This window comes from Tachysurus fulvidraco, chromosome 25 (assembly GCF_022655615.1).
Source record: "Tachysurus fulvidraco isolate hzauxx_2018 chromosome 25, HZAU_PFXX_2.0, whole genome shotgun sequence".
Classification (NCBI taxonomy): Eukaryota; Metazoa; Chordata; class Actinopteri; order Siluriformes; family Bagridae; genus Tachysurus; species Tachysurus fulvidraco.
Window position 1 is genome coordinate 2273433 of NC_062542.1, and position 22198 is coordinate 2295630.

Below are 22198 nucleotides of genomic sequence, written 5' to 3' on the forward strand. Positions count from 1 at the left end.
AGCCAAAATAATTACTGTAGTTCATCTGTAGTTCATCATTTTTTTTTGGAAAAATGCACAAAAACTAAATTCATTAAATGAATTGACGTTAAAGTAGGTGAAGTAAAGAGTGTAAGATGATTAAACGGTTGTAAATACTACTGTATTTTAGCTGTAGAAAGCAGAGCAATTTATAAATAATTTACATTTTAAAATAGTTTTTTTCCTTCCTCACATACCAAGCAACGTCACAGGGAGGATTACGACAACCTTGGCAACCCGCAATGTATCTAGTTAAATAATTAATGTTGTTAATCAAAAAGTGATTTCTACTTAAAAAAAAAACGGGTAATAATTCCATTTAATTTCAAATTGCATTTTATTCTAGGATTTAATAATGATAAAAACGCCAGTACTTAACATTATGATATAAGACAAATCTACTATTATTGGTGATTACACTTATTATTAAATACCGAACAAATATCCATGGAAATTTCATTGTCGTGTTTATATTCAAGACTGAGTTTTTGTTTGTTTTTTGAGGATTTTAGAGTTGTGATCTGGCAACCAGTGTGATGTTGAGGGCAGTTCAGAACCGGGACGTGTGTGATGCGTCCTGTACCGTCTGCACGCCAGATCCGCGTGAGCATGTGACAGGATAATTGATGTAAAATCACTCACGTCTGCATATGAAAGGTAAGAACCTGAAAAAAGACGTCAGCATCTTGTGTCTTTTTATTTATTTATTTATTCTGTACTCTGGCTCGTGCATGCATGTTGTTCTGGATTTAAAATAGATTTAAAACTGACAAACAAACAAACAAACAAACAAATAAATAAATAAATAAATACGAATACAATTGTATGATTTTTTTTAATTTTTTTTAGGAATTATTTCTGAAATTGCACTTAATGAAAATCTATAATTTAAGGAGTTTGTGTGTCGTGATGGAACAGTTACTTTCAGGGATTGCTATAACAGACAACCAGTGGAATTGTTCCAGTAAAAAAAAACGTATAATACCAGTAAATATATAACACTATTAACTTACTGTATATTGTTATAAAATTTATAAAAATGTATAATTTTTTTTTTCAAGTTCACTCTGGATTAAAAAAAGGGGAAATGATGCATGCATGAGTATTTAATGTGGCAGTTTAAGATATTTGTCTAAAGTTGCTAATAATTAACGCCTCCCTGTTTGGCACTGATGCCTCAAGGTGACTTGGTGATTTGGTGTTTTCTGAAAGTCCTTGCAGTTTTCAGTTCTCTATTTAACAACGATGTAAGGAGTCTCCGGTGTCAGAGCTTTGAAACGAAGCTGTCTGTCACTTCTGAGACACCTAATTTCAGGACAGATGAGTTTATGCTTTGTAGTTTCTTTTTTTTAAATAACTTTTGTTGATTTGATGGCATTAAATATAACAATAAATGTATAAAAAGCAGCACGTGTTGGTTGGTAATAAATGTTGAGGTACAGTATATCACACCACTGCATCACTAATTATTTTCCTGTGATTTCATGACACAGAGGGTTTTTTTTCCATTACTTATAAAATGACCCACTTATCAATAAAAAGCTTAAAATTAGGCTTGGGTTTAAGGCATGGGACAATTGTACATTTAAAGTGATTTGGATGATAATATGGTTTAAATTTCTGTTTATTTTAATCTTTAATTCTCCTGTTTTATATGAAAGGTGTCTGTTTGAGTAGCTTTAAGCTTCTGTGAGCTATGTAGTTCGAGAAACACGTCTTGGCCGATCGACGGCCTTTGGGACAACAGGAAGATGGTGTAATGTTTGGTCAAACTGTTCCTTTAACCAGTTCTCACTCTTTTCTAGGTAAACCATGAAGGCTAAGCTGTGGAGGTCGACACTGCTGTGCTTTTCGTTGTTGTTCCTTTCACACGATGTCCGAAGTCAAAACCGAAAAAACCAAACGAACAACCTGAGCACAAAAGATGAAAAGGGTAAAGTCGTTTTTTTGTGTATTTTTTTGTATAACACTCGTTTTTAGATTGCGAGTTTACTCGGTGTTTTAAAACATGCTGCTGGATGCTGGATGCAAACAGATGTTAAAATGATCAACGCCCACAAATGTTCTTCCCATTTGTAACCGTTGGACTGAATTCTTATGTCTTCCATAAGCAGTTCTGGTGTGTGGGCTGGAGTTGGCCTTCCTCCTGGACAGCTCAGAGAGCGCTATGTTGTACCGCTTTGAGAAGGAGAAGGAGTTTACGCGCTCGTTTGGTGCTCGGGTAATGAAGATGCAGGTCGACGGCTGGCACCTGATGCCCCGCCTCGCCGCTCTTCAGTACAGCAGCGCCGTGGCCATCGTGCAGAGATTCTCTGACTGGCAAGGCCTGGAACGCTTCCGGGACATTGTGGCCTCCATGACATACATCGGGCAGGGCACGTACACATCCTACGCCATCGGGAACGCCACGGACCTCTTTGTACGTGAAACCGACAACAAGAACGTAAGAGTGATACTGCTGATGACCGATGGCTCCGACCATCCACGGAGTCCTGACATCCTGGCTGCGACCTCGGAAGCCAAAGGTCACAACATCAAGATCTTCACCATCAGCTTGTCATTACGGAGCAACCACAAAAACGGCAAGCTACGAGCCATGGCTAGCAGTCCGGCGCAGCAGTTTGTGCACGACCTCAACGATGTAGGCCTCGAGGAGAAACTGCTTCAGGAGATTGTAAGATAAACGATCTCAATCTGTGTTTTAACCCCGGGGTTTGGTGTTATAGCTAAATAAGCAGCAGAGTAATTGTTTTCATCCAAAAGCTGATTACGTTCCAATCCACATTGGGAAATCTTTGAAACGAGCTGATTCTTAGTTACATCCCAGACTGTTTATACCTGCTATAAGTAATAACACTAATGAACTAAAACGACGCTGTTGTATGACGTGTCATCCTTTAATCAGTCTAAATGATAATAATAGTTAGAATAATAACTTCATGGGGGGGGGGGGCACGTTGGCTTCGTGGTTAGCACGTTTGCCTCACACCTCCAGGGTTGGGGGTTCGATTCCCGCCTCCGCCTTGTGTGTGTGGAGTTTACATGTTCTCCCCGTGCCTCGGGGGTTTCCTCCGGGTACTCCGGTTTCCTCCCCCGGTCCAAAGACATGCATGGTAGGTTGATTGGTATCTCTGGAAAATTGTCCATAGTATGTGTGTGTGTGAGTGACTGTGTGTGTGTGTGTGTGAGTGAATGAGAGTGTGTGTGTGCCCTGCGATGGGTTGGCACTCCGTCCAGGGTGTATCCTGCCTCGATGCCCGATGACGCCTGAGATAGGCACAGGCTCTCCATGACCTGAGGTAGTTCGGATAAACGGTAGAAAATGAATGAATGAATAACTTTATAGTGGTGAGGGTAACTTGCCCTGGCTCGTGTCACACCATAAGTCAAGTCAAGAAAATTTTATTGCCATTTCAACCATATGTAGCTGTTGCAGTACACAGTGACATGAGACAACGTTTCTCCAGGATCATGGTGCTACATAAAACAAAGACAGAGCTAAGGACTTAGTAAGTAGTCTTAGCCACATAAAGTACAGGTGTGTAACCTGGTGCAAACAGCGTAGGACAAGACAGACAGGACAGTGGAGGACAATACAAACAAGTCAGTGCAGACAAAAGGTTACAAGACAATACACAAAATACAAAAAAGACAGTAAACAAAAAACAGCGCCGACCGACCGGTGACAATACTGTATGTAAATACTGTAAGTTCAGACAATAGTGCATGCAGTAATACTCGAAGGAACACAGTTTCTTAGCAGCAGGTCCCTGAGATAGTCCCAAAAACATCACACATTAAAGGACAAGTCCGAACGCAAGATGCCAGGGTTTGGAAGATTAACATTCCAAATGGAAAAATCTCAACTGATGACAAAAGAGAGCCTCATTATGTGCTAAATTATTGCACAAACACACAAAAAAAAACATCACGAGGAAGCGGATGTGATATATTTACATTAATGGTATTTGGCAAACACCTAATCGAGCAGTTGAGGATTGAGGGCGTTTCTCAGGGGTCCAGCAGTGGCAACTTGGTGGCATTACCATAAAGATGAACGCACGCCGTTCTGTCCAGGCCACACCCACTTTCAGTTTAAATCCAATTACCTTTAATTGAAATTTCTTCCGGGGGGCACGGTGTCTTAGTGGTTAGCACGTTCGCCTCACACCTCCAGGGTCGGGGGTTCGATTCCCGCCTCCGCCTCGTGTGTGTGGAGTTTGCATGTTCTCCCCGTGCCTCGGGGGTTTCCTCCGGGTACTCCGGTTTCCTCCCCCGGTCCAAAGACATGCATGGTAGGTTGATTGGCATCTCTGGAAAATTGTCCGTAGTGTGAGAGTGTGTGAGAGTGTGTGTGCCCTGTGATGGGTTGGCACTCCGTCCAGGGTGTATCCTGCCTCGATGCCCGATGACGCCTGAGATACCCGAGAAGTTCGGATAAGCGGTAGTGAATGAATGAATGAAATTTCTTCCATCTTTATTACACTTCATTGCTTCAGAAACAGTTATGAAATATTTTCTAATCTCTCCTTCTGTTTTTTTTTATTTCTCAGAAAAAAATAACCAGCAGTGAAGTAAGTGTTTCGGTTCATGTTGTGCCTGATTATTAAGCTGTACATCAACACATCAGTGGTGTGTTTATTAACTAGGATTAGTGTTACAGTGTCCACAAGTGCAAGCGTGTGTGTGTGACAAAGGAGACAGAGGACCTCCAGGAAACCCTGTGAGTGAAAAAATGCACCTTGCTGAAGTAATGATTAATGTTGAAGTGTTAATGAGTGAGATGGAGATGATTATGGGGTTTGTTTTAGGGGGGAAAAGGAGATCCAGGGACTGAAGGACTGCCAGGACAAAAAGGTGTAAAGGTGAGCTGAAAAGTGTAGAAAATTATGTATATACACACACACACACACACACACACACACACACACACACACACACACACACACACACACACACAGAGTACAAAATTATGTATGCACACACACACACACACACAGTGTACACAATTATGTACGCACACAAACAGACAGACACACACACACACACTGTACAAAATTATGTATGCACACACACACACACACACACACACACACACACACACACACACACACACACACACACACACACAATGTACACAATTATGTACGCACACAAACAGACACACACACACACACACACACACACACACTGTACAAAATTATGTATGCACACACACACAGTACAAAATTATGTATGCACACAAACACACACACACACACACAGTGTACACAATTATGTATGCACACAAACACACACACACACACACAGTGTACACAATTATGTATGCACACAAACACACACACACACACACACACACGCACACACACAGAGTGTACACAATTTTGTATGCACACACACACACACACACACACACACAGAGTGTACACTAATATGTATGCACACAAACACACACACACACACACACACACACACACACACACACACACACACACACACACACAGAGTGTACACTATTATGTATGCACACAAACACACACACACACACACACACACACACACACACCATGTATTGAGACGAACATCATTTTCATTATTGACCAGATCAGCCGGAGAGAATACACACAATGTACAAAATTATGTATGTATGCACACACACACACACACACACACACACACACACACACACACACACACACACACACACACACACACACACACACTGTACAAAATTATGTATTCACACACACACACACACACACACACACACACACACACACACACACACACACACACAGAAAGTACAAAATTATGTATGCACCCACACACACACACACACACACACACACACACACAATGTACAAAATGATGTATGCACCCACCCAGACACACACACACACACACACACACACACACACACACACACACACACACACACACACACACCCATACTGTTTAGAAGTTGTTATTGTTTATAAAATTGAACCTCAGTGTGAATGAGTGTACTAATGGATAATGAATTATAATCATTTCGTCTCCTCTTTCACTGAACTGTAGGGAGACATCGGACCTACAGGACCCCAGGGACCAGACGGGCCTGAGGTAACTCCTATACAACTGTGTTCGGCATTGTAGATTTTATACCCTCTTGTATCTGTGTGTATCACTGTGTGTGTCTTTGTGTGTGTGATCTGTAGGGACGACCTGGGTACAAAGGTGATAAGGTAAGTGTGAGTTTTAAAATGACTTTAAAATATATATCTAATTCCCTTTGTTGTGTGTGATCAGTGAAGCTGTGAGTGTCTTCTAGGGTGACAGAGGAGAATGTGGAGCTCCTGGATTAAAAGGAAATATGGTACGTGTTGCTAGACCACCCTAGACCTTTAATTGAGTATATAATCCTCATCATTAGTGTAACGAGGTGAAATCTTGTACTTCTCAGGGTGCCGAAGGACCTCCAGGGCCGAGAGGTCCCCGAGCAGAGCAGGTAAAAAACACATCAAATCATCATCAGCAGATTTTTCCTTCCTGTACAGTAAATGGAGATGTTTTTGGTTTGTACACAGGCGTAAACTGAACCATAGGAGAAGTAACGAGCTCGTCGTCCGTGCTGCACTTATGGAATGCGAGCAGAAGATCCTCGTAATCCCGCAACAACGAGCATGTTAACACTGCGAACGCAGACATGCGGGATATTATTTTTGTAGACATTGTTTGCAGGGATTAAAGTGAGGACAGAGAAATGTAGACATGTCCGTTTGTCTAAAACCTAGAGCGAGGTCCGAACGTTCTCATTCTCAGACCTGATTTCATTACGTTTGTTATATCACGCAACACATCGGTCGATTCTCCGTGTACCGTATCATACACGGTATTTATATTTGCTAGCGCTGCAATGCTATTAAAAATCTTTGTACGGTTAGCATGTTAGCCTCGAATAAATGGATTAATTTCCAATAATAGCGGTTTTATTGTACAGTTTTTGTTTATTTGACACTGTATATTTTAATAATTTAGAGTTACATACAGATTGTTAAACAGATAATTATACGTGTTATTATACAGCTATAAACTAGAGGTCTTCTCGGGTCTAAAGAAATGTACCCGACCCGAAGTGACCCGAATCACTTTTTACCGGAACCCGACGTGCATAATTTATTTATTTTTTTAAGAAAGACCCGACCCGAGACAAACCCGAAAAAATTAGACCCGAGTCCGACCCGACCCGACGGCAATTTTTTTTAACCCGACTGGACCCGAATGTTGCATAACTCTACACTAAAGTAACCGCTACAAAATTGATTGACAGGTCTGTTTCAACGAAAATGAGCTTACCGCCAGCCACACGTCACCAGCCACATGTCGCAAGCGGTCTCGGCAAACAGAAGAGAGGTTGGAAAAGGACTCGAGTCGATGAACACACACAAGATACAGTAGTTCGGGTCTTCTCGGGTCCGTTCGGTAAAAACACATTTATTTTAAATTACCCGAGACCCGACGCCGCTATTATTGTACCCGACCCGTGTCCGAGGAACACGTGAAACTTTTAGACCCGAACCAGCTCGGGTCTCGGGTCGGACCTCGGGTTTTTGGATCTAAGTGGACCCGTGAAGACCTCTACTCTAATCATTCATCCTCGCATCTCCCTTTTCTCTCTCTCTTTTCTCTCTCCCTCTGCTAAAAAAATGATAAAAAAGACAAAAACGCTCTTGCATAAAAACTTGTCATGTTACTAAGAAAGCTAAACACCTCGAAGGATCTGAAGATGTTGAAAAACCTAAAAGTACAGCTTTACCTCTGAGTGTTATATCAAGTGCTGACACTGGAGTCTCCTTCCATACATCTCTGTCTCTATGTATCAATCTATCGCCTCAGTGTTTTTTTGTTTGCCTTTTTTTCAGGGCCCCCAAGGGCCACCAGGGGATGAAGGACCCGAAGGACAGGAAGGCCCGAAAGTAAGAACGATTTACTGCAATTTTTTGGCACGAAATTGAATGTTGAATGTTGCGTGTTGCGTAACTCGGCAGGGAATTACCGCTTCTCCACTGTGTTTATCTGGGGATTGTTTACGACTGACATTTCGAGGGGGTTTCCGTACAAAAATAAAACACGATGCGAGCATGCACGGTACTACAAAGAGTGCTTTTGAGAATATTCAATTCCATATTCAGATCGAAGTGTGAATGAATGCTAGCTTTGTCCTCAGTGAAGGTCAACTGAGTACATTTTCGTTTTAAAGGAGACAGAAAGTTCATAGCATCTGACCCGTCATATTTACAGCCATGCCAGAGCAAGAAGAATGCAGAAGAAGAAAAAAAGACCTGTAATCCATTTGCAAGTCTTAATGCTTTAATGCATTGCATGTAGGGAGATCGTGGACTTCCTGGTGCGACCGGACCTCGAGGGGATATAGGTGTTGGATTTCCCGGACCTAAGGTAAACTGATGCGATTTATTATATACGTTAAAGTTCACAATTTAGGTTTAGCTTCATGATTATGTTTCATCTTTAATGTTGATGATTGTCCTACTACTCGTGTTGAACTTTGAATTCTGGATATTCAATGGTTTTAGGGGGACAAGGGAAACCAGGGAAGACCAGGTCCTGTAGGTCCGATGGGAAAAGGTGACCCAGGCCAACCTGTAAGTGGGCACTGACAAAAAGGTGTCAGAATGTCTTGGCATGAGTCTATCAATAATAATAATGGACCAGGTTATCAATAATAATAATGGACCAGGTTATTTACCAATAATAAACAGGGACCACCAGGATTTCCAGGGCTTCAAGGGGTTCCTGGCTTCCCTGGACAGGGGATAGTAGGGCCAAAGGTGAGCGACTAACCCTAACCCTAACCCTAGTATTTACAGTAAATTACATTGTGATACTGACTAGTCTGCATAGCTTAGCATAGGCTAAAAATCTAAACGGCTTTATATCTCAGGGGGATCAAGGATATAACGGTTCAACTGGAGCTCGTGGACCACCAGGTTTTGCCCCGAAGGGTGAAAAGGTATAACACAACAATAATAATTAGGTGCTCTTAAAGAGTGGTATAAAATATTTGATGTTTTTTTTGTTGTGCACCACACAGGGGGATGTTGGTCACCATGGGCCTCCTGGTCCCATAGGACCTGCTGGGATGGGAACTCAAGGAGAAAAGGTTTCAAATTTTTGTATAGAACGAGAATTCATAGCTAGAAATACTGCTCAGAGTCCGGCTTAAAATGTATCATACTGGATCCAGCGTTGAAACATGGAATTGAATGAATTCTGTGTATTCATTTCTCTTTCTTACTTCATCTTCGTGCCAATACTACAACATAAAACATGTAGGGGGACCAGGGTCCAAAAGGTCGACCTGGCCCCAGAGGGCTCCCAGGGATAAGTCTCGCTGGTGAAAAGGTAGAGTTCTTGTGCAAATTATTAATTGAACTGCAATAAAACATGGAAACAATTCCTGATGGATACACTAGGTGGAGACTGGGTTCTGTTCTGTACACAGGGAGATCGTGGCGACCCAGGACAACATGGACAAAAAGGACAGAAAGGAATTGGAGAGACAGGAGCCAAGGTAAGACACAATGAACGGTTGGGGTCTTGAAGTCTTGATTTAAATGATTTAGACACCCATATATTTAACCTGGTGATTATTGACAACATCCAACTGCATTTTGGGTAGAATGATTCAGAATGTGAAGGTTAGTAAAGATATTTTAGCGAGTTAGAGAGTTTAAACTTGACCTGGGTGTGAGGGTAAGACTAAAGAATAGGGGGCATAGAAGCCTTTGTTATCACCACATATATATTACAGCACAGTGGAATTCATTTCCTGACATACCCCACCTGAGGAGGTTGGGGTCAGAGCAGGGAGGGTTGAGGGCCTTGCTTAAGGGCCCTCTGTGGCAACTTGGCTGTGCTGGGCCTTGAACCCTGATCCTCAGATCAATAACCCAGAGCCTTAACCAGTTGAGCCACCACTACCCACAGACTTGAAAGATTAATCTAGGTTGGTGAATGTTCTGAATCCACAACAAAAAACGCACGTTCGCCTAACACCTCCAGGGTTGGGGGTTCGATTCCCACCTACGCCTTGTGTGTGTGGTGTTTGCATGTTCTCCCCGTGCCTCGGGGGTTTCCTCCGGGTACTCCGGTTTCCTCCCCCGGTCCAAAGACATGCATGGTAGGTTGATTGGCATCTCTGGAAATTGTCCGTAGTGTGTGAGTGAATGAGAGTGTGTGTGTTCCCTGTGATGGGTTGGCAATCCTTCCAGGGTGTATCCTGCCTTGATGCCTGATGACTCCCCGTGACCCGAGAAGTTCGGATAAGCGGTAGAAAATGAATGAACAAAAAAAAGTATTTGCCCTATAGCCTGGAGATCAATAGGGAGAATCCAGAGAATGCCACAGCCATGAGAGCATATGACTCCAAGAGAGCATAAGTGGCCATGCTCACAAGATGGGAGGGGTATACTGTCTCCCGCTTTTGAATCAAAACAATATTAGGCAATTGGTGGCATCTGTGTCAATGAGGAAGAACATGGGAACCGGCCAAGACAGTATTAGGGAGTATTCTTGTATTCAAAATTACTTTAACAATTTTAAACAAATGACAGATTTAGCCTTTAATGTGTGTCTATTAAAGGGTGAGCCTGGCTTTCAAGGTGTTCCAGGGGAGCCAGGTGCTCCAGGTGAAGACGGAGCAAGAGGACCAAAGGTTTGCATAATCACATAACAATATTCCAAGGAAGCTGGATCTGCTCCAGAATGCAATATTTGGCCACATGTTGTCTTCTTCTTATAGGGTGAAACTGGTCTTCTTGGACCTAGAGGACCAGAGGGACCACCTGGTAAAGGTCTACCTGGAGAAAAGGTTTTTATGATGTCTGCATTTCTTAGGTCCTAATAAAACAGAACAACACTGTAAAGCCGTTTAAATAGAACATATGAACTGTGACCAATGATATTTAAACGATATGCATCTAATTCATAAAGGGCGAGCTAGGAGAGAGAGGAGCAAGAGGACTACCAGGAGTCATTGGACCAGTGGGTCCAATAGGGAGAAAGGTAGGAACAAAAAGGTCATCTGTTTAAAATGAGTCAAGAAAACTAGTGTTTAAATTCTGCTTCTAACTATGATACCTGTTGCTAGAAATGATAACCAGTTTTGTCTTATATCTGTTTCTGTTCTATAGGGAGAACCAGGAGGTCTGGGGCTTCCTGGGGTAACTGGACCTCCAGGAACAGGAGTACCTGGAAGTAAGGTAATTTTGCAATTTTTGGTCAACAATCAAATTTTCTTTGACGGATATTTTTACTCGGTGCTGTACGTCAATCAGATATACTGTACAGATCCATATTTTGCTGATCAATCCCAGATTATGGCAACATACTCAGAGTGTATTCTTTATAGGGGGACCCTGGGCCACCTGGACTTCCAGGACCTGCTGGAGAAAACGGAATAGGTTTCCCAGGGCCAAAGGTCAAATCTTAATAAAATTAACCAAAATAAACAAGCTTTTATAAAGCGAAAGATCAAGTCAAGATCTGAGTAACATACAGTAAACCCTACAGATTATAAGAATTCAGAAAGTTGAGATACGTTTGTCTTTTTGTTTCTGATTTTTCTGATTTTAAGGGTGAAAAAGGGATTCCAGGACTTTTAGGACCACAAGGGCTGAAGGGAGATGGCTATTCTGGACCACCTGTAAATATACATTTAATAACCTTTCTATAACCACCAGAAGTTCAGTTAAGACAGTCCAGCTATAGTAAACACTACATTGTTTTTATCCCCTGTATTTGTTTTCCACTACATTATCTTTAGGGTCCTCCAGGCACCCGGGGACTACCTGGAGAGTCCGGTCCAGTGGGGATAGGCTTTCCTGGACCAAAGGTATGAATTCAGTAATTTTGAATTTGTATTTTTACATCAAATTTGAATAGTAGCATATTCCAGAAATGAACTTTCTCCATCCAAATCATATAGTTTGTTGCTTTGCTACAATACCATACTCACTGAAAATGCTGTTTCCTATAGTGTCTAATTCGAGCTTTTTGTTTTCTATTCAGGGGGACCTAGGGTCTACAGGACCTCCAGGGCCAGTAGGGCCACCAGGAATTGGACATTTAGGCCAAAAGGTTAGTAATCTTCCAATCCCTGTTATCTGGAGATTACCTATAGGGTTCATGTTAAAGTTCTACCAATGCAGAATAAAATAATAATAATAATAACAATTATAATTATAATTATAATTATTCCAGGAATGTTTTGACCATGAAAATGTTCACTAATGATCTCCAGGCAATGCTGTGCATCAATCAAAGGAACAAAATCGGCTTTTATTTTATTTGTAGGGTTCCATAGGTCAGACCGGCCCACCCGGCCCACATGGGCCCCCAGGAGAGGGAATCCAAGGCCCAAAGGCAAGATGTGTTACCAGTTTTCAGTAAAAATCTCAATAACATCTCTTGGTCAAGTGATTCTACAGTAATGTTGTGAATACAAAACATGATAAAGTTGTTTGTAGCTCCATACTAGTTGCTTGTCCATTTTGTCCAGGGTGAGCCTGGATTTCAAGGATTGGTGGGACCAAGAGGAGCCCCAGGAGAGGGTTTACCGGGGCAAAAGGTAAGATGAGATCATACCCTGTTCTGTAAGACTACATAGACACCACTGACATGTCGGTCCTCTTTGCAGGGGGACCGTGGATTTTCAGGAGAACGGGGACGTAAAGGGGATAAAGGAGGACAAGGGGAACCAGGACAAACAGGGCCAAATGTAAGGACCTTGAAATTTTGTGCATATTGTTTTTTTTTTATTATTAAATTTCACTTGAAATAATAGCTGAAAACTAGCCTCAGGTCAAATAAATTCAGTAAATACATTTTCATAATGAATGATAAGATCAGATATATATTTTTTTAAATTTGCAACCCTTAAGAGACGTTTTTATTTGGCAGGGAAGACCAGGCGAAAAAGGAGAACCCAGTCTTACTGTAAGTGCGATCGAGCCATTGAAAGTCGTACAGATTTATATCTAATCGTTGGTGTGAGATGGAGATTTTGGGCATTTTTTTGTCCTGTGTGTTGCAGAGAGAAGAAGTTGTCAAATTAATTCAATCCATTTGTGGTGAGTTTTTCCATTTTGTCTACTTCTATGCACACCGTAAAACAAAATCATGCTGAGGAAAAACATTTGACATTTAAGCGTCGGTGGCTTTCCGTCTGTGACTATAGCTTTAATGCGAATTTCTTTTACAACATTTATTATAAATCACTGAGCCCCCTAGTGGTTAGGTGCTAAATTGCACAGTTAGCGAGTCAGGCTGCTCGACCATATATGATGAAAGTTTGATAAATTTTTTCAAGTCTTCTTTTAAAAAGACAAATAGTTTTCTTCATTTGTCTACACACTACTGTGCCTTAAGTCAAAGTCTGTATTTATTTTTTAATTTAAACAATTCTACGATCCTAAAAAGAAGTGTCTTTCAGGCTGTGGGGTGACTTGCAGATTCAGCCCCTTGGACCTGGTTTTCGTGATCGACAGCTCGGAGAGTGTGGGTCCCGAAAACTTCGAAATCATTAAAGACTTTGTGAACGGACTGATTGACCGTGTTTCCGTCAGGCCCAACATCACACATGTTGGTATTGTGCTGTACAGCCACATGACTGCCGTGATCAGTGATCTTCATCGACCCTTGAGCCGTGATGAGGTGAAATCTGCCGTACGCCGAATGCCCTACATGGGGGAGGGAACCTACACGGGAAGTGCCATCCACAAGGCCAATCAGCTGTTCCGCTCGGCCCGCCCTGGAGTTCGGAAAGTCGCTCTGGTGATTACAGACGGCCAGGTGGACCAACGGGATGTGGTTAAGCTGGAGGATGCGGTCAGTGATGCGCACACCAGCAACGTTGAGATGTTCGTCATCGGTGTGGTGAATCAGAGTGATCCGTTTTATGAGAGCTTCAAGAGAGAGCTGGAGTCCATCGCCTCTGACCCAGATGAGGAGCACATTCATCTGATTAGTGACTTCAGGACACTCACTGGTAAGTTACCTTATGTTCACTGTAGCAAGCAACAAAGCGACAGATGACCAGCCATCTTTCATGTGCGTATCTCAGACACAGAGAGACACTAGCCACTACAAGGGCACCGAACCCCCCACCCCCCACCCCCCACGGTGTGTGTGCACATCGGATGGGTTAAACGCAGAGAACAAATTCTGAGTATGGGTCACCGTAAGCTGTATGTCACGTCACTACAGTTATTTTCCATTTACTCCTTAAGGCACAAAAATGGAAGTAAAAGCATGGTTTCATCTTATCTCGTCATCTATGGCTTCTCGTTACGAGGTAAAATAAAACTTGGAATGCATTACAGAGATGATTGCTGACTGCAGTGAGAGAATGCTGTGAGCGCAGTTAGAATGTATTACCTCTTAATGGGATATAAAGCTACTACTGTATGGAGATGAGCACTATTATACATCTACCTCACTTACCTCACGAGTTGTTTCAATGTGATCTCTTTGGTTTAGTAATAGAGAGCAAGCTTCTGGTTAAACTCTGCGAGGGCAGTGACGGCTTGTTTAGGCAAACGCCCGGTCCCGATCTCCTCCCGGTAACGCCCGGACCCAACATCCCAATCCGCATACAGGTAAGAGATATCTGTCTATATCCACAAGTTTTGACTGAGGAGAACAAAACAATGGTGAGAAATGTGTCATACAAACATAAAGAGAAATGTGTCATACAGACGAGTCCATGTTCGATACGACACATAGACGTGATTCATTATTCGCTGTGTTCAATAGATATGACTCATGAATCAAAGTGTCTTATAGATACCATTCATTATTTGATGTCATATCGACATGATTTATTATTCGACGTGCCACATGGACACGAGTTACTATTTGATATGACCTATGGATATGAATTGTTATTCAATGTGCTATATAGATTACATAGTACATTACTTTGCGATGTGATTCATTTTTGAACACGGTTGCGAGTCATTTTTCTACGTGTCATATGAATATGAATCCTTATTTGACTTACCATATAGATGTGATTCATTATTCATCGTCTTATACGGATATAAATTATTAGTCAATGTGCCAAATGGAGGTAAATCATGTGTCAAATAAAAATGATTCACTTCTATAGGACACACAATAATAATGCATATTTATATGACACTTTGAATCATGAAGCATGTCTATATGACACGTGAAATAATGATTTTCATGTGTCAAATAGAAATGATTTATCACTAAAAATCATTAATTGAAATGCCGTTATAAATCATTACGTGTCATATAAACATAATTAATTTGCTGAATTATGTCAACAAAATGGTCTGTCTTTCTATATATACATTTTTTATGTCATCAGATCTCTGTCCATCTATCCGTGTCCCCGTGTCCCTGTAACATTTCATACAGAACAGAATCCTAAAATTGTTTTAATACTATAACCAAAGCACCGCAATAATATTCAGTTATTTTGATGTCAAGCAGCCAGGAGCATCTGAGGGAACCTTAGACAGCACCACAGCTCCGTCCTTTAACAGAGAGAGTGGGAACAACCTGGATGATCCATTGCACATTGTGAGACCAGACCAACACACCACCACTGAGCCAAGCCTAATACTGATTCAGGATGAATTTAGTACAGGTAATTGTTACACTGAGGCGGGGTCTCCGTTGTTTGAAAGCCAATGTTGACATTTGAAATCACCAAAACAAACACGCCCCCTAACCCAAACGGGTCCCACCCCTGTATCGATAGCTCCGCCCACACATACATACGTAACCCGGGTGACTAACAGAAAGAAACGTGTCTTTATCATAGCTGAAGGGAAGAACAACACGATTGCAGATAAACAAACAAGCAAAAATGACACACAAGCATAATCATGTAAAGGACAAAGGCATATATTAGTTCTGTGTAACAAAGCAAACATTACTCACCTATCGAGAAGGAAAAATAGCGCCTCGGCGTTCCATCGCAGGCCTTCCAGCTCCTTCAGTTCTCTCCAGCGCTGGAAAGCTGATCCTATATTAACACGTCCTACTTCTTGCCTTATTGTACGCCTTTCTTCGCTTTCTTACTTTTTATGTTTTTTGTTCAATGTTAAAACCGCTTTCTGCTAATGTCACACATGCGCACTGAACACTCTCTCCGCCCATATTGACAAGACACGCCCCTTACTGCTCATTGGCTACACGTTTGTTTTGTTTTTGTTTTGTTTGGCGTCCCGACTCAGTTCTCTAACGCATTTCTCAAATAACGGAGACCCCACCTTTAAATCACAGTCTACAGACATGCAGTTACTTGAAACCTGACGTGCTTCTCTAAAACTTTATAAACAAATACATTTATTTATTACGCTATCCATCTATCTCTCTACGTCGCTTATTAACTTATACGTTATTTATTATGTATGTTTCATTTGATTTGATTTCATTCTGCCCAAATCCTTCCTTATTACGCCCGACTTCCTTTTCGAGTTCTTCTTAATAAAATCATATTTAAGCTATAACTTTTTAGCCAGTTTATAAATATATACACGTATTGTTTCCTTACTAACAAGTGATAAAATAAATCCAGGGCTTATAAGCTGAAGGTTAACACTGTATGCTGTTCTTTGTGTCTGTTCCTGATCTAATCAGGATGAAAACTAAGCGACAGACTCGACATTTCCGTCCACAGGTGACGCCTGCCTGCAGCCGCTCGACCCCGGGCCGTGCCGCAGGTACATAGTGAAATGGTATTACGAACCCAAGGCCAACTCCTGTGCTCAGTTTTGGTTCGGAGGTTGCCACGGCAACGGTAATCGGTTCGACACGGAGAGCGCCTGCAAGAAATCCTGCGTCATAAACCATCTGCCTCGCTGACCATGAAGTAATGAAGTGAAGATTCAAGGTTATAAAGCAAAGAGATTTCCTGAAGCTGAGCTGTGGCGTGTTACAGGCAGGAAGGTTAAAGAGACGGAGGAACACGAATACTACTTTCACGACAGCAGGCCTCATTTATCCAGTTCATGAAAAAAAAGTAAAAAAAAATTAAATAAATAAAAGCTTATATCTCTCATGCGTTGGCGTAAATCACTTACACGCTACTATTATTTCAATACGATTCGCCATTCGATTAAGACAGAAGTGACGGTGGAAAAGCTCGCAATGCGTCTATGGAATATTTAGCGTAAACCATCGAGTCGTCATTTTGTCTTGGGAGGTTTGTGGGCGTGGCTAAACATTTACAATTCATCGATATTTTCACAGAAGTACGGATGTTCGTATGTTCAGAAAACATTCGCACACGAGATGATATAACGAGTGATAAATGAGACCCGCTGTGGGAACACTTACCTTATCTTTAAATATACATTCCTACACATCGGTATAAAGGTTTATTTCCTTATATATTTTGAAAACAATTAACAATCATTTCATCAATGAGTCTCACTCTTTCCATAGTTTATTACGTGTGTCATGTAAAATACAAAAAAATTAAAATAAATAAATAAATAATAATAGGGCATCAGAAGTGTCGTATATACGATACGTCTATATTTAAGGTGTTTCGGTTCGGAGCTGTATTTCTCCGAATGTTCATGCTCATAATCTTGTTTCATAGTATTCTTAAGTACAATAGTGTTTAATTAACTCTAATCGAGAATCTTACAAATTCCCGTCTAGCGTTAAATTCACAATAGTCTTTCCGCCAATAAGCTTCATGTCTCACGCGAGAAGGATCATCCTACTCCATCGGTCAAACACCTTTATACGGGACTCGGCGTGAAACACAGAGATTAAATTGTAAAATCGATTTTAAAAAATCGGAAATCGATTCAGAAAATATTTAGGAAAAAAATCTTGATGAAACAAAAATCGTGTTTTTTGGCTCGTATGAAATGAGAACGAGGTAAAATCGAGTTGTTTTGTGGTAACAACTTTTTACTACAGATTATTATGTACAAATCCTTCGACACTGAATCACATCAAGCCCATCAGGTTTTACAGCTACTTTAATCAAGTGAACTTATTAATAAGCTGTGAATGAAATACAATTGTCAATAAATGGTGCTGTTTTCTCTACTATATCACAGTGGAGTTTATTGTCTCTGTTTTATTTGTAATCTCTTGGCTTTCAGTAACGTTAGCAGAGACGCCCGGCGTAAACCTGTACTGATATCCGAAAGGTCTCAGGTGATGAGTGTAGTATTCCAGCTCGTACATCATCTCAGGCTGGATGTAGTGAAAGCTGATGGCGAAATCAGAACAGTATTCTGGGCCCTGTTTAAACACACACACACGAACACACACACGAACACACACACGAACACACACACACACACACACACACACCAATAAAAATAAAATACAATAAAAAGCTTCTTGACTTGACACACCCCCACACGAACACACACACAAACACACAAACGAACACACATACAAACACACACACTCACCCACATGAACACACATACACACACCCACATAGACACACACACAAATACACAAACAAACATACACACAAACACACACACAGTGCAAGGTTGTGAATTCGACTCCCAGGTAAACCAATCTGCCACTGCTGGGGCCCCTGACCACGGCCCTTAACCCTCAATTCTATAAAATGTGATAAAACGGTAAGTCGCTCTGGATAAGTAGGTCTGTCAAATGCCGTAACTCTAAAGGGCGACCTTTCAGAGGTTTTCAAAGGTCTTGCTTATGATCCACATGAAAGAGCTAGGGAGTGTCCTTTACATAAAAGGTTCTGAGTACAAAACACTCATAAAGCAAAGAATCCTTAGGCTTGAGATCCAGTTTGTCCCATTGACTGAATAGTGAGTGAGTGAAGTGACATACGGCTAAGTTCGGTGACCCATACTCAGAATTTGTTCTCTGCAATTAACCCATCCAAAGTGCACACACACAGCAGTGAACACACACACACACCATGAACACACACCCGGAGCAGTGGGCAGCCATTTATGCTGCGGCGCCCGGGGAGCAGTTGGGGGGGATTCAGTGCCTTGCTCAAGGGCACCTCAGTCGTGGCCGGGCCGAGACTCGAACCCACAACCTTCGGGTTACAAGTCAGACTCTCTAACAATTAGGCCACGAAAGGTTTTCTCTTCACCATCCAATGAAGCCTTGAGGAACCCTGTCAAATCGATGTATAACCACAAATGACCACAAATCGATGTACTTTGTGGAATCTGTACTCACTCTTTTTCTTTTATAGTAATCGTAGCTCCAGATATGTTCCTCTGTGGCTGGAGGGATCAAGTGGCTTTCTGGAGTGAAGGGGTTAAATGTTTCTCTCAACAGCTCATCTCTCGAATCTCCGGCTTTAACCTTCATGGTCTCCATGCACATCCCCAAGGCAACGTCCTCCAGCGGGCTGGTGTGCGTGCATTGTCCTGAGCTGAAACCTTGGACAAACCTGTTAGATTCACCATAAACATAACGTCATAAAGCGATCGCTTCAATCTCAGCAAGTTTTAGAACAAGTTTGAACAAAACAAACCCAACAGAACCTTCTGATAGCCTCTCGGCTTAGAACGTAGCCGGCTCCACCGCTCATATAGCCCTGAGTTACAAACATCCCGAACCTGTGTCCCAGGTAGACGGGCTCGTCAGTGTTGTATCCACTCAGGAGACGTCTCAGGTTCTCCACCACCACGAACGTATCGTCGTCAGCTTTGAGGAACCACTCTGCAGAGTCCAGGTGGTGAGTGTGGATGTAATGGAGGGCTTGGATAGTTTTCATGTAGAGATTATCTCTGCCCTCAGACACATTCAGTCCAACAGTGGGGAAGTCGCTGGCGTTCGAGCTCATGTACAGGACCATGTTGCAGTGTTTGGCCCAAGTGGCTCGGACGTGTTTGGTTTTCAGCTCCAGGTTTTTGGGCTGGGTCATGATCCAGCACAGGACCTGCACCTTCGAGCTCAGCTGCTTCGCTACGTCATCTGAAAAGTTTATTCAAATTCTCTGTTAAAAAGAAACTGAAAAAAAAGAATGTAATATTGTAAAAAGTGACATTTACATACCCGAGTTCACGATAGAGATGTCAACCTTAATCGGAAGGCTGTTTCGAAGCCCATTAAATGTGAACAAGGCTAAAGTTTGATAAGTGCTAAATTTCAGGTTCATGTGCACCAACACAAAGCCAATGAACCCTCCACAGAAAAATGTCAGTTTTGCTGGCATCCTAAGGAAGGAACATAACCTTCAACAGAGAAAACATAAGAGAAAGACTTTAGAAGTCTCTAAAACTGAAATAAAATAAAATAAAATACTAAAAATAAAATATCAAAACAAACTTTAAACAAATGAAGAAATTGAGAGAAAGCATAACCTTCTAATGATGACGTTAAAGGTTGTAAAGCAAGAAAAAACAACCTTCTAAACATGAAACATCATTTTCAAAAGAAAGAAAAAAACATTTTAAAGCACAAAACAAAAATTCTTAATATAAAAACTAACATTCGTCAATGTTACTCGTGATGAAACATAACCTAGAAAGGACAAAGCAAGAGTCTACTAAAGACCTAATTTACTCAAAATAAGAGAAAATTATGAAAATCGTTACCTTAAAAACATCTTTTCTCAGACAGGTGAATCAGGCTGAGAGAATTTAAAGGTTTAAACGTGTCTCTTACAACATTCTGTCCATCTGTGAAGTAAAGATGGGCATCCAGGACATCACAATGTGAGACACGCCTCAGAACACAAACATGATGGAGGAGTAAACTAGAAATTCTAGTTTATTGGACAGTAGTTACGATGCTTCCTTTAAACACATCTTCAATGGGACTTTCAGATTTCAGTAACATCTATTTTAATCAAGTTTGATTTTAATGACTATTACATGGAACAAATGGGAAAATATTTATCAGTATAATTAGAAAGATTTATTTTTCACTATAACTTGGAAATTATTTTATTGTTTATATATATAAAGTGGAAGTAATTTATAAATATCAATAAAAATTTTTTTTTTACAATATTCAGCGAACAAAACACACTCGAGCAGGATATACACCCTTCCTCAGAATCGACGTGACGAGGTTGTATGTGGATGAACCAGTTTTTTTTATTGTTCTTTTTTTATTATGCAAACATACAATTGTACAATACAAAAAAGACAAACAAAACAAAACGTGTGTGTGTGACTGTAAGTGTAACTGGGTATGGGAGTGGAGATATATGAATAAAGGAGCATGTAGACATAACCAGAGTGAAAATATATATATATATATAAAATAATGTAAAATAATATATATATATATATATATATATATATAAAATAATTTAATATAATATATATATATATATATATATATATATATATTAAAAAAACAACAACTTGAAAATGAGGATGGTATGAGGAAGGTGACAATATCAACATTAATAATAATAGTAATAATAGTAAAAATAATAATAATAATAATAATAATAATAATAATAATAATAATAATAATAATAATGAAAAATCGAATTAATAAGAAATGACAAATAGTAATAATAGTATTAGCAGTAGTAGTACAACGGAAACACGACACGGACTAAAGATAAGACAAGACAACAGTAGATTCCGCGCTGCACAAGGCAACGCGGCACAGTTAAATACACGGGATAATCACAATAGGAAACAGGCGTGTAGACAGGGAGGAGCAGACGAAGGCGGGGCAGACACGTGACGAGAACGTAAACAGATGCACGTGGCCAAAGTCCGGGCTGAGTCCTGGGACTGATACAGCCATTAATAGTAATGATAATAGTAGTAGTTGTAATAGCAATACTACTACTAATAATAATATTATTATTATTATTGTTATTGTTATTATTAATAATAATAACAATAACAATAAAAATAATAATAATAATAATAATAATAATAATAATAATAATAGGGGGGCACGGTGGCTTAGTGGGTAGCACGTTCGCCTCACACCTCCAGGGTTGGGGGTTCGATTCCCGCCTCCGCCTTGTGTGTGTGGAGTTTGCATGTTCTCCCCGTGCCTCGGGGGTTTCCTCCGGGTACTCCGGTTTCCTCCCCCGGTCCAAAGACATGCATGGTAGGTTGATTGGCATCTCTGGAAAATTGTCTGTAGTGTGTGTGTGTGTGTGTGTGTGTGTGTGTGTGTGTGTGAGTGA

The 22198-nt window shown here is 40.9% G+C and overlaps 2 protein-coding genes across 4 annotated transcripts; one reads left to right on the forward strand and one right to left on the reverse strand.

Annotated features, from left to right (window-relative positions):
- The first annotated feature begins 524 nt into the window (after positions 1–524).
- On the forward strand, positions 525–18131 carry col28a1b (collagen, type XXVIII, alpha 1b). 3 transcript variants are annotated; one of them, XM_047808915.1, is made up of 35 exons: positions 525–678; positions 1827–1954; positions 2133–2695; positions 4575–4595; positions 4685–4744; positions 4833–4886; positions 6079–6123; positions 6219–6245; positions 6332–6376; positions 6464–6508; positions 7923–7976; positions 8389–8457; positions 8595–8663; positions 8781–8849; positions 8963–9031; positions 9113–9181; positions 9355–9423; positions 9524–9592; positions 10664–10735; positions 10823–10891; positions 11014–11085; positions 11214–11282; positions 11432–11500; positions 11657–11725; positions 11846–11914; positions 12091–12159; positions 12376–12444; positions 12581–12649; positions 12719–12799; positions 12982–13017; positions 13115–13151; positions 13514–14068; positions 14560–14678; positions 15541–15700; positions 16739–18131. In XM_047808915.1, exons 2-35 carry the CDS (start codon positions 1834–1836, stop codon positions 16921–16923), a joined length of 3387 nt encoding a protein of 1128 aa, XP_047664871.1. In that variant the 5' UTR covers positions 525–678; positions 1827–1833; the 3' UTR covers positions 16924–18131. The 3 variants fall into 3 exon arrangements, with proteins under 3 accessions (XP_047664871.1, XP_047664873.1, XP_047664872.1); XM_047808917.1 differs by having other exon boundaries at positions 15544–15700; XM_047808916.1 differs by having other exon boundaries at positions 2136–2695.
- Positions 18044–20722, reverse strand: c1galt1b (core 1 synthase, glycoprotein-N-acetylgalactosamine 3-beta-galactosyltransferase 1b). The gene is made up of 5 exons (XM_027157868.2): positions 20631–20722; positions 20089–20267; positions 19575–20007; positions 19264–19480; positions 18044–18324 (listed from the first exon to the last, which is right to left on the reverse strand). Exons 1-5 carry the CDS (start codon positions 20639–20641, stop codon positions 18127–18129), a joined length of 1038 nt encoding a protein of 345 aa, XP_027013669.1. The 5' UTR covers positions 20642–20722; the 3' UTR covers positions 18044–18126.
- Positions 20723–22198: the final 1476 nt, after the last annotated feature.